Source organism: Carcharhinus amblyrhynchos, chromosome 34 (genome assembly GCF_965287045.1).
Source record: "Carcharhinus amblyrhynchos chromosome 34, sCarAmb.v2.hapA, whole genome shotgun sequence".
Taxonomy (NCBI): Eukaryota; Metazoa; Chordata; class Chondrichthyes; order Carcharhiniformes; family Carcharhinidae; genus Carcharhinus; species Carcharhinus amblyrhynchos.
The window spans coordinates 12,670,836-12,684,690 of NC_137357.1; the positions used below are offsets into that span (position 1 = coordinate 12,670,836).

At 49.9% G+C, this 13,855-nt stretch overlaps 1 protein-coding gene across 9 annotated transcripts in view; it reads right to left on the minus strand.

The window, feature by feature from the left end:
• slc39a14 (solute carrier family 39 member 14) overlaps positions 1 to 13,855 on the minus strand; it is a 41,635-nt gene that overhangs the window by 8,950 nt on the left and 18,830 nt on the right. For 8 of the 9 annotated variants that reach the window (XM_080217278.1, XM_080217277.1, XM_080217280.1 and 5 more), the window contains exons 5-7: positions 10,601 to 10,787; positions 7,342 to 7,511; positions 1,158 to 1,280 (exon numbers count right to left, since the gene is read on the minus strand). In XM_080217278.1, coding sequence (XP_080073404.1) covers positions 1,158 to 1,280; positions 7,342 to 7,511; positions 10,601 to 10,787 — 480 coding nt within the window. Of the gene's footprint in view, positions 1 to 1,157; positions 1,281 to 4,067; positions 4,238 to 7,341; positions 7,512 to 10,600; positions 10,788 to 13,855 lie in introns of all 9 variants that reach the window. The other variant, XM_080217279.1, reaches the window with a different exon arrangement.

Here is a 13,855-nt window from a genome sequence, read left to right on the forward strand (position 1 = left end):
CCCTCTCACCTTAAACCTATGCCCTGTAGTTTTAGACTCCCCTACCTTTGGGAAAAAATATTGACCATCTAGCTGATCTGTGCCCCTCATTATTTTATAGACCTCTGTAAGATCACCCCTCAGCCTCCTACACTCCAGAGAGAAAAGTCTCAGTCTCTCCAACCTCTCCTTATAACTCAATCCATCAAGTCCCTTTCAATTCATCTGTTCAAATTCACCAGAACTCCCTGTGTGAGTGAGTTCCACACTCTCGCTCTCTGAATACAGATGTTCCTCCCGAGTTCCTGTTACATTCAGCAATGGAATAAGGGCTGAAAGTCAGAGCTGTGATTGATGTAGGTTTAGGATTGGAACCTCACAGTCTCATCGCTGAATACAAGAAACAGTGAGGAGATGGTTAGGATACAGACCCAGTCTCCACCCAGCCATTCGAACTCTGTGCAGAAATACCAACAACTTCCTGTTTTTATAGTTGAGCTCAGCTTGTGAACCGTGTCATTAACAATTCCACAATCCATGGGACAAAGGAAAAAAAAAACGACAGTTTCTATTTTATCAGCAGGTGATTTTTGCCATTGTTGCGTCTAAAGGAGGCATCATAGAATCACACAGCGCAGAAGAGGCTCTTCGGTCCACCAGGTCTGCACTCACACATTAGAACTACCTGAACTCCCACCAATTCCCATCTGCCAGCACTTGGCCCATTGCTCTGAATGTTACGATGTGCCAAGTTTCATCCAGATACTTTCTAAAGGATACGAGACAACTCGCCTCCACCACCCTCCAGACAATGCATTCCAGACCGTCACCACCCTCTGGGTAAAAAAAGATTTTCCTCAGATTCCCCACTCAATCTCACCTTGAACCTCTGCCCCCTTGTGACTGACCCTTCAACTTAGGGGACCAGCTGCTCCTTATCCACTCTGTCCATAGCTCTCAATCTTGCACACGTCAGTCAGGTCACCCCCTCAGCCTTCTCTGCTCTGACAAAAAGAACCTAAGCCTACACAACCTCCACTCATAACTCAAACGTTCCATCCCAGACAGCATCCTGGTGAATCTCCTCTGCACCCCCTCCAGAACAATCACATTTAGTTAATGACTTGTTCCTCCAGTAGTTTTATTCCGTCAGTCTGTGAGGATGATCACTGCCATACCTTCTCTTTGGGTTTCAGCACCATTTTCAGGATTCTCTCCGTGAAGAAGAACAAGTAAAAGCCCCCGAACACCACCACTGACTTCGACACGTAATCAGCTTCCTTCGGGTCAAAGCCAAAGGCCTGAGTAAGGGGAACACATCAGAGTGTTAGAGCGACCCAGACCCCAGCAGCACTGCAGCCAGTTGTGGCAACACACAGTGTCCACACACACATAGATATACACACGTGCATGCACAGTATCCACAAGTGCACAGATACACACATGCACTTAATGTCCACATGCGCACAGATACACACACGCACTGTGTCCACACATTCACAAATACACACACGCACACAGTGTCCATATGCACACAAAGACACACACGCAGTGTCCGCCCGCGCACAGATACACACATGTACAGTGTCCACACACGCACAGCGTCCACATGCACACACGCACAGAGTCCACACATGCACAGATACGTGCACGCACACAGTGTCCACATGCGCACAGATACATACATGCACAGTATCCATACACGCACAGATACACACATGCATGGTATCCACATGTGCACGGATACACACACGCATCGTGTCCACACGCACACAGATACACGTGTGCACAGTGCCCACATGCACACACACACATGCACTCAGTGGCCACATGCGCTCAGATACACACACATAAGCACGCACAGTGTCCACATGTGCACACACACACACACTGTCCACACATGCACAGATACACACACTGTCCACACATGCACAGATACACACACTGTCCACACATGCATAGATACACACACTGTCCACACATGCACAGATACACACACACACACACACACAGGGGGAAACCCACGGAGACATGGGGAGAACGTGCAAACTCCACACAGACAGTGACCCAAGCCGGGAATCAAACCCAGGTCCCTGGAGCTGAGAGGCAGCAGTCCTAACCACTGTGCTACCATGCTGCCCATTCTCCTGAAAATGGAGGGATTGGGCGGAGGGAATTAAATAATTAACTTTTCCCACATTGCTCCAGGTGTGAAGATGGTGCACACACAGATCAAACACAACTAGGGTCCCCTTCCTGCTTTGGGCTGTGAATTTCCTAAAATCGATCAAGGAGGAACATGACCTGATCCCAAGCGGTCATCTGGAGTAATCTCAATCACATCTGGAATCAAAACCACTCACAGCAACAGAGACCATCAGAAGTAGGGATCTTTCACAACAAACTCAAACAAGCAATCAGGGAGAATGGACAGATATTAATACAGCGAAACCAATCTCTCATTCAATGTGCATGGAGAGGGGGCTTAGCCTTCTACTGTCCCTCAAACTCAATGATTGATTGGCATCTTACTGAATCCGAAATGTCTTCTACTGCTTGAGGACTCGAAGCTCCACTCAGCCTCCCTCTTCCCCAGTTCCTGGATCTGGGACCACTCTGCTCAATCTGCTCTCTGCCCTCTCCATGGCTCTGACATCCTTCCTAAAGATCAGCTCTTAAACTGGTCACAACACCCCAGCTGCGGCTTAATCAGTGTTTCGTTAAGGTTTAGCAGCACCGCCTTGCTTTTGTCCACCTAACCCGCACATCTTTGGACACTAAGGAGCAATTTAGCATGGCCAATCCACCTAACCCATACATCTCTGGACTGAGGTACTGTTTTCCACATTCTCTACCACTCTGTGGGTCAAGAAGCTTTTTCTGAAACAATCTTCTCACTTTGTCCTGCCACCTTCAAGGATTTGTGTTTCCAAACCTCTCCATTCTTGCACCCACTGACAATCCTTTCTCCTCAATCTTCCTGCCAAAGTATTTTGATTGGCATTTCCCAGTGTTAAATTGGATCTGCTTTTTTTAAAATTTGTTAACAGGACCCGGGCATCGCTGGCTGGCCAGCATTTATGGCCCATCCCTAGTAGCCCCTGGAGGGCAGCTGAGAGTCAACCACATTGCTGCAGCTCTGGAGTCACATGTAGGCCAGACCAGATAAGGACGGCAGATTTCCTTCCCTCAAGGATGTTAGTGAACCAGATGGGTTTTTCCAACAATCGACAATGGTTTCATGGTCATCAGTAAATTCTTAATTCCAGATTTTTTTTCAAATTGAATTCAAAGTCCACTATCTGCTGTGGTGGGATTCGAACCTGGGATCCCCAGGACATTAGCTGAATATCTGAATGACTCGTCCAGCAACAACACCACTAGGCCATCACCTCTCCCTGTGTCTTTGCACTGGGTGCATTGCTCATTTAATGAGCTGATACAGACACGATAGTTGAATGGCCTCATAAGGCAGTGAAACCATCCTGCATCTACCTATTTCACCAGGTCTGTCTTGGTCCTCCTGAACTCTGTAAATATTCTCCAGACACTGAGCCAGAGTTGACCGTTACCCTGCTTGTGTCAGGTCACTGTCACTCCAGCCTGGATCACCAGATTGGCCTTGTGTGACCTGATAGCCTGAATTTTGCTTTGTTTAAGCAGAAGGCCAATTCCTTTCTGTCCATGTCTGAAGCTTTGCAGGAGGTGCTGATCCCATCAATCATAGAACAGAATCCCTACAGGACAGAAGGAGGCCAGTTGGCCCATCGATTCTGCACCCACCACAATCACACCCAGGGCCTCTTCCCATAACCCCACCTATTTCCCCTGACACTGAGGGGGCAATTTAGGCAAATGATTTATCCTAAGTGGGGAGGTGTTACTCAAGTGGACTTTAATGGGCACTTTTATCTTGTTATCTCAGGGAAGACCGAGGAACTCGGGTAAGAGACGAGGGCTGGGCTGAATCTAGAAAGGCGAATACTGCAGCCTTGGTATAAAGACTGAAGCTGAACAGAACGCGGACCTGAACACACACTCCATGGCGCACCGACAGTCGGTTAGTGAATTAAAATGAATTACAATACCTCTGGGATGAGCTGAAAGAGGGCATTAGAGTACAGGGTGCCAATCGCCAGGGCGATGAAGTACAGCAGCACTCGCTTGTAAAAGTTTTTCCTCATGAACGGGACCACACTAGCCCCCACCAGGGAGCAGAGAGAGATGACGGTCACACAAAGAAAACCATAACCCCAGACTGTCCGACCGACAGGCAGCAGGTGAGTAGAGTAACAGGGTGAGGGGTCCAGATCAGGAGGGAAGTTGGGGGAAAGAATTACACAGGAGGAGGCCAGAGGCACACAGACAGAACAGAGGAGAAAGAAGACAAAAGGAAATCTTTTTAATTCATCAATTAGTTCCAGAAGGCCTTGTCATCAGATCAGGTCCAAATCAAGCAATCTGATCTTTCAGAAAGGCAAGCAGTATCTTTTAGCACCTCGGAGTGATTTCTGGAATAACATTTCTCTGTGGCGTCACTGAAAATTGCACAGGCTCTGCCACTTTGCCTTTTTCTGGAAGATCCAATCAGTAAAACAGGAAGAGACCATTCAGCAGCTTAAGCTGATTCAGACAAAGCCCGCTATATTAACTGCTTATAACTGTCTTGGCCTTGGATTCGTATCCCCCACTCAACAAGAATCTGTCAATTTTTGTCTGAAATTTGCGATGGAACCCTTCTTCCCATCACTTCCTTTAATCAGTTTAATGGCCTCAATTGCATCACTCAGTAAACCGTGTCTGAATGAGGATACCAGTCTAGTCTGTGCTCCTCATAATTTAATCCTCTTAGCCTCAGTGTCACTCTTAACCCAATTGGAGTGACTGTGTATTCCTGGCTCAATTCTAAACGAGGGATGTGTTATTCGAGAAATCACACCAGCCTTATCAGGGTAGAGTCACAATGGAACTGTCACTGGGTTTCAGTTTGCCAAGTCTAAGCTGCTGCTCACACTGACCAAGGTGATGGTGTCGAGCCAATGGAGGTTGACAGCGTGAACCCTCCAGGCCTCCAATGAGAATGAAAGGATGGAAGCTATCAGCCTGGATCTTGACATGGACTGCCTGGGGAAGAGGACTCAGCACTTTGTCAGACAGTCTCCCATCACGGAGGAACATAAGAACCAGGAGCAGGAGTCGGCCATCTGGCCCCACGAGCCTGCTCCACAGGGAAAATACATAAAGATGGTGGTTCCCCAGCCCAGACTGGTCCCATTGGAGAGGGGGCAGCTCAGCTGGGGATCTCTTGTGGCTGAGCTTGTCCAATTGCTGGCTGAGCTTGTCCAATTGCTGGCTGAGATTGAGCGAAAGCCAATGCTGGATTTTCGGGATGTTCACCTGCTGTATTTGCAAACTCTGCCAATGATCCTTGGTCAGTGACACCTGGTTTACAAAGTGAAGCTGAGACTCCTGGACAAAGTAAAACTCAGTGAGACAAATGTTGTAAATGTCTTCGCAAAAAAACCTCAACACTCTTGAGGAACTGGGTTTCACCGTCCTGGTTAAAGCCCAACCTGTCCACTGAATACTGCAACCCTCACTCCCTCCTTTACAGATCGAGGGTGTGGTACGGTTTTATATTGTCTCATGAATGGTTAGAAATAACAACTTATTAATAACACATAACCATATAAATGGGAGACTCACCCTCACTACATTATTTTGATGTGACTCTCTGTAGCAGAATGTGGCTGTTTCCCCAGATCCACATTAACACTTACAGTCCTGAACACCCTAATACCACACTCTCCACCCACCCACTGCCCCCCCCCGCCAATTCTTAAGCCTTTACAATAAGATTTACATTCTAGCCCTTCTCACAGATGTGAATGGACCTGTTGGTTTCACAACTGGAGCTACTCTGGGACACCATTCCATTGGTTGGGTGACTGAGGAGATGACCCATCAGCTTTTGTTATTCATTCATGGGACATGAGTGTCACTGGCCGGGCCCATTTATCGCCCATCCCCAACTGCCCTTCATCTGAGTGGTTCGCTTGGCCACTTCAGAGGGCATTTTGTAAGAATCAACCAGGTTGCTGTGGCTCTGGAGGTAAGGCCAGACCAGGTAAGGATGGCAGATTTCCTTCCCTAAAGAACATTGGTGAACCAGATGGGTTTTTCCAACAATCAACAATGGTTTCATGGTCATCAGTAGATTCTTAATTTCAGATTTTTATTCAATTCAAATTTCACTATTTGCTGTGATGGGATTTGAACCCGGGTCCCCAGAGCATGACTCTGGGTCTCTGGATTATCCACTGTTCCTTCGCTTCCCCAGTTTTATTTCCTTCCTCAATGGGTGCGTTATTTTCCGAGGTGTAAAAGAGCATCTGGTTCTGGCAGTGTTTCTCAGTGTTACACTGTGTTCAATCTTCAATCACCACAGTCCAGTGAGTGTTACTCACAAGTGGTTATGGTGGAAGAATCACCTTGCACTGGTCTTTAAATTCAGGCTATTTTATTGTAAACCTCAACTCCAGAACTGCTGGCCTACAAGACGCCCAACCTACAGAGAGTTGCAGCAGTTTTTATAAAATCATGGAATCCCCAGTGTGGAAGGAGGCCATTTGGCCCATCGAGCCTGCACTGACAACAATCCCGCCCAGCCCCAATCCCTATAACCCCCGTGTATTTGCCCCACTAATCACCCTAACTTACATCCTGTGACACTAAGGGGCAGTTTAGCAGGGCTAATGCACCTCACTTGCACGTCTTTTGGAGTGTGAGAGGAAATTGGAGAACCCGGAGGAATCCCACACAGACACAGGGAGAACATGCCAATTCCACACAGACAGTGACCCAAGGCCAGAAATTGAGCCCGGGTCCCTGGCGCTGTGAAGCAGCAGTGCTAACCACTGTGCAACCATGCCGCTGGTAAACTTCCGCCCGGGTGGAGTGTCAATGAGATTACACCTCCTTCCCCGGGTCCAAGCCTGACCCTTATCTGATTGGTTACGGCCAAGATAAAATCTAATATGAGACAATGTCCCTGAGGATTTCCAAACAAAGTAACAGCCAGCTGAATGCCAAACCTATTTATTCAGATCTAGATCCCTATTATCGAAAAGATTCGTTTAGAGAGGTGAGGGTTCCAGACTTTTGGCTATTGTTCTGCAGATTACGTTGTGATCAGAAATGTCAGAGACAGACACACGGTGAATTGTCCCAGAGTGTTGAAGTAACCATTAAGACAAAGTCCAACAGTAAATCGATTATTTTTCCCATGAATACCAGCAGGCCTCCAGCAGGGGACTGGAGTTTGGGCGATAGGGGTTATGGGGGAGGGAGTTTGTACTACACCTCTGGAATCAGCTGGAAGATGGCAGTGGAAAACAATGTACCAATCGCCAAGGCAACAAAGAATGTCAGGATCCTGTGGAAGAAAGGCTTTCGCTGGCACAGGGTGATAGTGACTCCAATCAGTGAGCTGAGGTTTATCAGAGACACACTGAAAAAACCATAGCCCCACACTGTGACAGGAAAGCAGATCAGTGCAACTGTTATTACAAAACACATTCCAAATGCAGCTTCGCTGCCATTTCACTGACTCTCCTCACACACACACACACTGCAAAGGACATCTCAAAGTGCAGTACAATCCAGGACCTGGCTTCGTGAAGTGTCATTACTGATGTAAAGACAGCTGCCAACCTCAGCACAACACGATGCCACAAGCAGAAATGTGACAACGACCCAGTTAAACTTTCCTTTAAAGTTTCAATTCCCCCCCAACAAATTTCCCAATGTGGGTTCACAGCCACGTGAGAAGGTTGACAGACTGTCAGCTTCACATCATCGGACAGACAGACCAGCACTCCCTCAGCACTGAGAGAAAGGGAGATAGAGAAAAGGTGTGGGAGAGAGCAGAAAACAGGAGAGAGAAAGTGGAGAAAGAGAAGCAAGAAGAGGGAGACAGAGAGAGAGAGATGAGGCGGAGAGGGAAAGAAGTGGGGAAGGGATATTAAAAGCCAGCAAGTTAAGAGACAAAGAGAAAGAGGAAGCAAGGAGATGGGGAGAGAGGAGAAATGGAGGGAGAGGGCAGAGGGGCATTAGAGAAAGGAGGAATAAGGAAGGAGATGGAGAATAAGAATTGCAGGGCAGAGAAAAAGGAAAGAGGGAGAAAGAGAGAGCACAAGGGTGACAATTGAGATGGAGAGAGAGAAAGGGGCAGAGAGAGAGAGAGAGAGAGAGAGAGTGGGGAGCAAGAGAGAGAGGGAGAGGGGGGCAGACAGGGAGCAGGAGAGGGAGAAGGGGGGCAGGAGAGGGAGAAGGAGAGGGGGGCAGATTGGGAGAGGGAGAGGGGGGCAGAGAGGGAGAGGGAGAGGGGGGCAGAGAAGGAGAGGGAGAAGGGGGGGCAGAGAGGGAGAAGGAGAGGGGGGCAGAGAGGGAGAAGGAGAGGGGGGCAGATTGGGAGAGGGAGAGGGGGGCAGAGAGGGAGAGGGAGAGGGGGGCAGAGAAGGAGAGGGAGAGGGGGACAGAGAGGGAGAGGGAGGGGGGGCAGAGAGGGAGGGGGGAAGAGAGGGAGAGGTGGGGGGGCAGAGAGGGAGAGGGAGGGGGGGTCAGTGAGGGAGACGGAGAGGTATAGAGAGAGAGAGCGCGAGAGAGAGAGTGGCAGAAAGAGGGGGTTAGAGAGAGACAGAGGCAGGAGGGGGGGGAAGAGAGAGACGGGGGGGCAGAGAGAGAGAGGTAGAGTGCGAGTGAGAGAGAGAGAGAGAGAGAGAGAGCAGGGCAGTGGGAGAGAGAGGGGGCAGAGAGAGGGGGGGTATAGGGAGAAGAGAAAGGCGGGGGCAGAGAGAGAGAGAGACAGGGTTGGGGGGTGTGCTGGGTCAAAATGCCAGAGGAATTGAGAGCTCTGGTTGGGGAGACAGCACTGAGATGAGGGTGTTTAGGGCGAGACTGTTTATTGTCCGCTCGTGTTTACTGGTCCACTCGAACCCCAAGACTTGGAGCTTGCTGCCCCCGTCCTGTCCACACATCGGAGTGGAACTAACCAACCAACTGTTCCCTTCAAATATTATCACTTTCTCATACATCTGAGAACCCACTGGATAGTAACTGGGAAATGGTGGAGATTGGGGAGAGGATGGTGGCATGTCTGAAAGGAGAGGGGGGAGGGGCGAGGGGAGAGGGCCAGAAGGAAAGACAAGGGGAGAGGAAGGGCAGAGGTGGGAAGGACAAGGAGAAGGAGGAGGAGTAAGCAGGAGACAGAGACAGAGACAGAGGGGTGAGGGGAGAGAGAGGGGTGAGGGGTGAGGGGAGAGGAGGGGTGAGGGGTGAAGGGAGAGAGAGGGGTGAGGGGTGAGGGGTGAGGGGTGAAGGGAGAGAGAGGGGTGAGGGGTGAAGGGAGAGAGAGGGGTGAGGGGTGAGGGGTGAGGGGTGAAGGGAGAGAGAGGGGTGAGGGGTGAAGGGAGAGAGAGGGGTGAGGGGTGAAGGGAGAGAGAGGGGTGAGGGGTGAAGGGAGAGAGAGGGGTGAGGGGTGAAGGGAGAGAGAGGGGTGAGGGGTGAAGGGAGAGAGAGGGGTGAGGGGTGAAGGGAGAGAGAGGGGTGAGGGGTGAAGGGAGAGAGAGGGGGTGAGGGGTGAAGGGAGAGAGAGGGGTGAGGGGTGAAGGGAGAGAGAGGGGTGAGGGGTGAAGGGAGAGAGAGGGGTGAGGGGTGAAGGGAGAGAGAGGGGTGAGGGGTGAAGGGAGAGAGAGGGGTGAGGGGTGAAGGGAGAGAGAGGGGTGAGGGGTGAAGGGAGAGAGAGGGGTGAGGGGTGAAGGGAGAGAGAGGGGTTGAGGGGTGAAGGGAGGAGAGGGGTGAGGGGTGAAGGGAGAGAGAGAGGGTGAGGGGGTGAAGGGAGGAGAGGGGTGAGGGGTGAAGTGAGAGAGAGGGGTAGGGGTGAAGTGAGAGAGAGGGGTGAGGGGTGAAGTGAGGAGAGAGGGGTGAGGGGTGAGGGGTGAAGTGAGAGAGAGGTGGGAGGGTTGAAGAAGAGGGGAGGGGTGAGGGTGAAGTGGGAGAGAGGGGTGAGGGGTGAGGGGTGAAGTGAGAGAGAGGGGTGAGGGGTGAGGGGTGAAGTGAGAGAGAGGGGTGGGGAGGGGTGAAGTGAGAGAGAGGGGTGAGGGGTGAAGGGAGAGAGAGGGGTGAGGGGTGAAGGGAGAGAGAGGGGTGAGGGGTGAAGGGAGAGAGAGGGGTGAGGGGTGAAGGGTGAAGTGAGAGAGAGGGGTGAGGGGTGAAGGGAGAGAGAGGGGTGAGGGGTGAAGGGAGGAGAGGGGTGAGGGTGAAGGGAGAGAGAGGGTGAGGGGTGAAGGGAGAGAGGGGGTGAGGGGTGAAGGGAGAGAGAGGGGTGAGGGGTGAGGGGTGAAGGGAGAGAGGGGGTGAGGGGTGAAGGGAGAGAGAGGGGTGAGGGTGAAGGGAGAGAGAGGGGTGAAGAGAAAGAGTGGCAGTGATGGGTGAGGGAGCTGGTGGGAGAGGGGTGAGGGGACGGCCATAGCGGTTGGTCAGATTCTCAGATATTGTAAAGTTGCACCCAGTTTGTTGAGAGTTAATAAGCTGTGGGCATTGGTGAGGGAGGGGGACTTACCCTCCGAGAGGGTGGGCTTCAACAGCAGGGTCTCCTCATCCTCCTCATTCTCCTGGTTCTCAGCTGCACCCGCTCCACTCTCCAGCTGTTGAAGAATGGTGGGACAGATGTGTCTGAAGGCAGCGCTGTCGATCCGGCTGCTGTTGTTCAGATTGTGAACTGCAAATAGCTGTGAGGAAGAGAAGCACTGAAACAGAAGAGGCAGCATGGGTCAGCTATTCCTCGGGACACTGACTGACCCTCCTGTCTCCCTGCCTCAGACCAGAGGTCACACTCTCCACTTGACCCCTGTCTCCCAGCAACGTCCCTCAGCCCAGAGGTCACACCCTTCGCCTGACCTCCACTGTCTCCCAGCAACGTCCCTCAGCCCAGAGGTCACATCCTCTGCACTCTGACTGACCCCCATCTCCCAGCAACATCCCTCAGATCAGAAGTCACACCCTCCGCCTGATCCCCATCTCCCAGCAACATCCCCCAGCACAGAGGTCACACCCTCTGCCAGACCCCTGTCTCCCAGCAACATCCCCCAGCACAGAGGTCACACCCTCTGCCTGACCCCTGTCTCCCAGCAACATCCCTCAGCCCAGAGGTCACACCCTTCACCTGAACCCCGTCTCCCAGCAACATCCCTCAGCTCAGATGTTACACTCTCTGCCTGGCCTCCATCTCACAGCAACAACCCCAGCCCAGAAGTCATACCCTCCACCTGACCCCCGTCTCCCAGCAATGTCCCCCAGCCCAGAGGTTACACCCCTCGGGCTCCAACTCCCTTCCCATTAACAATAGACCAGGAGGACAGAGTTGTTGAGGATTACAAAGGTAAACGGCAGGAGGTTAAAGACTTGTGAGTGCAGGGGATGAGGTAGCGAGTGTCATTGAACGTGACAGGCCATGTTGAGAAGGCAGTTAATGCAGCATAGAAAATCTTAGATTTCATTAACAGGGATGTAGTTTCCAGAAGCAGGCAGGTTATGTTTAAACTCAGCTGGGATATTGCATCCTGTTCTGCGGGCCACACTTTAGTAAGTATGTGAAAACATGAGAGTGGTTCCAGGGATGAGGAACTTCAGTTAATGAAGATAGATTGAAGAAGTTAGGATTGTTTTCCTTGGAGTAAGTTGGAAGGAATTAGGCAGAATTATTCAAAACCGTGAGGGGTCTAGACAGAGTCGCGAGGGAGAAAATTGTTCCCACTCATGATGGATCAAGGAGGCATGGTTAGTAAGTTTGCAGATGACACCAAGACTGGTGGCATAGTGGACAGAGAAGAAGGTTACCTTGGATTGCAATGGGATCTTGGTCAATTGGGCCAGTGGCTGACGAATGGCAGATGGAGTTTAATTTAAATAAATGCGAGGTGATGCATTTTGGTAGATTGAACCAGGGCAGGACTTAATTAATGGTAGGGAGTTGGGGAGAGTTACAGATCAAAGAGATCTCGGGGTACATGTTCATAGTTCCTTGAAAGTGGAGTCACAGGTGGACAGTGGTAAAGTAGGCCTTCGGCAAGCTTGGTTTCATCGGTCAGAACATGGAATACAGGAGTTGGGACGTCTTATTGAAGTTGTACAAGACATTGGTAGGCCACACTTGGAATATTGTGTTGAGTTCTGGTCACCCTATTATAGAAAGGATATTATTTAACTAGAAAGAGTACAGAAGAGATTGACTGTGATCCTCTTGGGACTTGATGGTTTGAGTTATAAGGACAGCCTGGATAGACTGGAACCTTTTGCTTTGGAACAGAGGAGGGGTGGCGTTATAGAGGTCTATAAAATAATGAGGGGCACAGATCAGTGGATAGTCAATATCTTTTTCCAAAGGTAGGGGAGTCTAAAACTAGAGACTATGGGTTTGAGTTGAGAGGGGAGAAATATAAAAGGGTCCAGAGAGGCAATTTTTTTCCCCACACAGAGGGTGGTGAGTGTCTGCAACAAGCTGCCAGAGGTAGTAGTAGAGGTGGATACAATTTTTGTCTTTTAAAAAGTATTTAAACAGTTACATGGGTACGATAGGTATCAAGGGATATCAGCCAAATGCGGGCCATTAGGTTTAAAAAAGAGCCGGCATGGACAAGTTGGGCTGAAGGGCCTGTAAATTTCAATAACTCTAACTGGAGGATTGTGGAGATGGAGCAGAGATGTGATAAGTTATACGCTGCTGTGGAAGTCTTATACGCAGGACACAGAGAGAAATTAACTGAATGACAATGTGTCAGAGGAAATGGACAAGTTTACAGTGTAACTCTCAGCTCAAAGGGCTGTGATGTGAGGATCAAGGTATGGACAGAGACAGTGACAAATTGAAGAGAGGGGCTTGTGCGACAGTGAGACAGACTGGGGAAGGGGGGCGGAGGTACAGGGATGGGGGTGACCCCTGTGATAATCCCCCATGTGACAAGTGGAACCATCAGTCCCTGAACCCGATCAGACTGTACACGGCAAGGAGCTCAACTCAAACCCTGACTTACATCACAAAGAAAAAGCCCTCTGCACCAAGATTAAACAAGGGTGGGGTGGGGTGGAATGAACACTGTTACAGAGTGGGGAGAGAAGAAACTATATCCCTTCAGCTCACTCAGAAATATCAACTAACTGGCAAGATGCAAAACTGACTTACTCTGTGCGGTAAACTTGGTGATAAACTCAACTCAGTGATGACAACACAGGCAACGCATCTTTGGAAAAAGCTGACTGTCTGGAGATAGACTTTGAGTTATTGCATTCTGAACGCAAATTTAAACACAATCTGGTTCAAGCAGAATTGAATGCCGAGTTGACGAGGGAATGTTGAGTTGCTGTCTGTGTGAATTTTCTTTCCTGAGTCATTGTTACCCCTCCCTGCTCTGGTTCTGTTTGTTGCCTGTTTAAAGGACGTGGTTGTATTGTGGATGAAGTGAGCAGGAGGACATGTTGTGATAAAATGTAGAGTTGTTGTTAAAGCAATTGCTTTATTCTGTTGAGAGACTGGTGATTAGAATTGGAGTACACATTAGAATTCAGAAGAATGAGGGGAGATCTTATAGAAACATATAAGATTATGAAGCGAATAGACAAGATAGAAACAAAAAAATTGTTTCCACTGGCGGGTGAAACTGATACTCAGGGGAGCATCGCTTCTAAGGGGAAGCAGATTTAGGACTGAGTTGAAGAGGAACTTCTTCACACAAAGGGTTGTGAATCTGTGGGATTTCCTGCCCAGTGAAGCAGTTGAGGCGACCTCATTGAATGTTTTTAAGGCAAGGATAGCTAAATT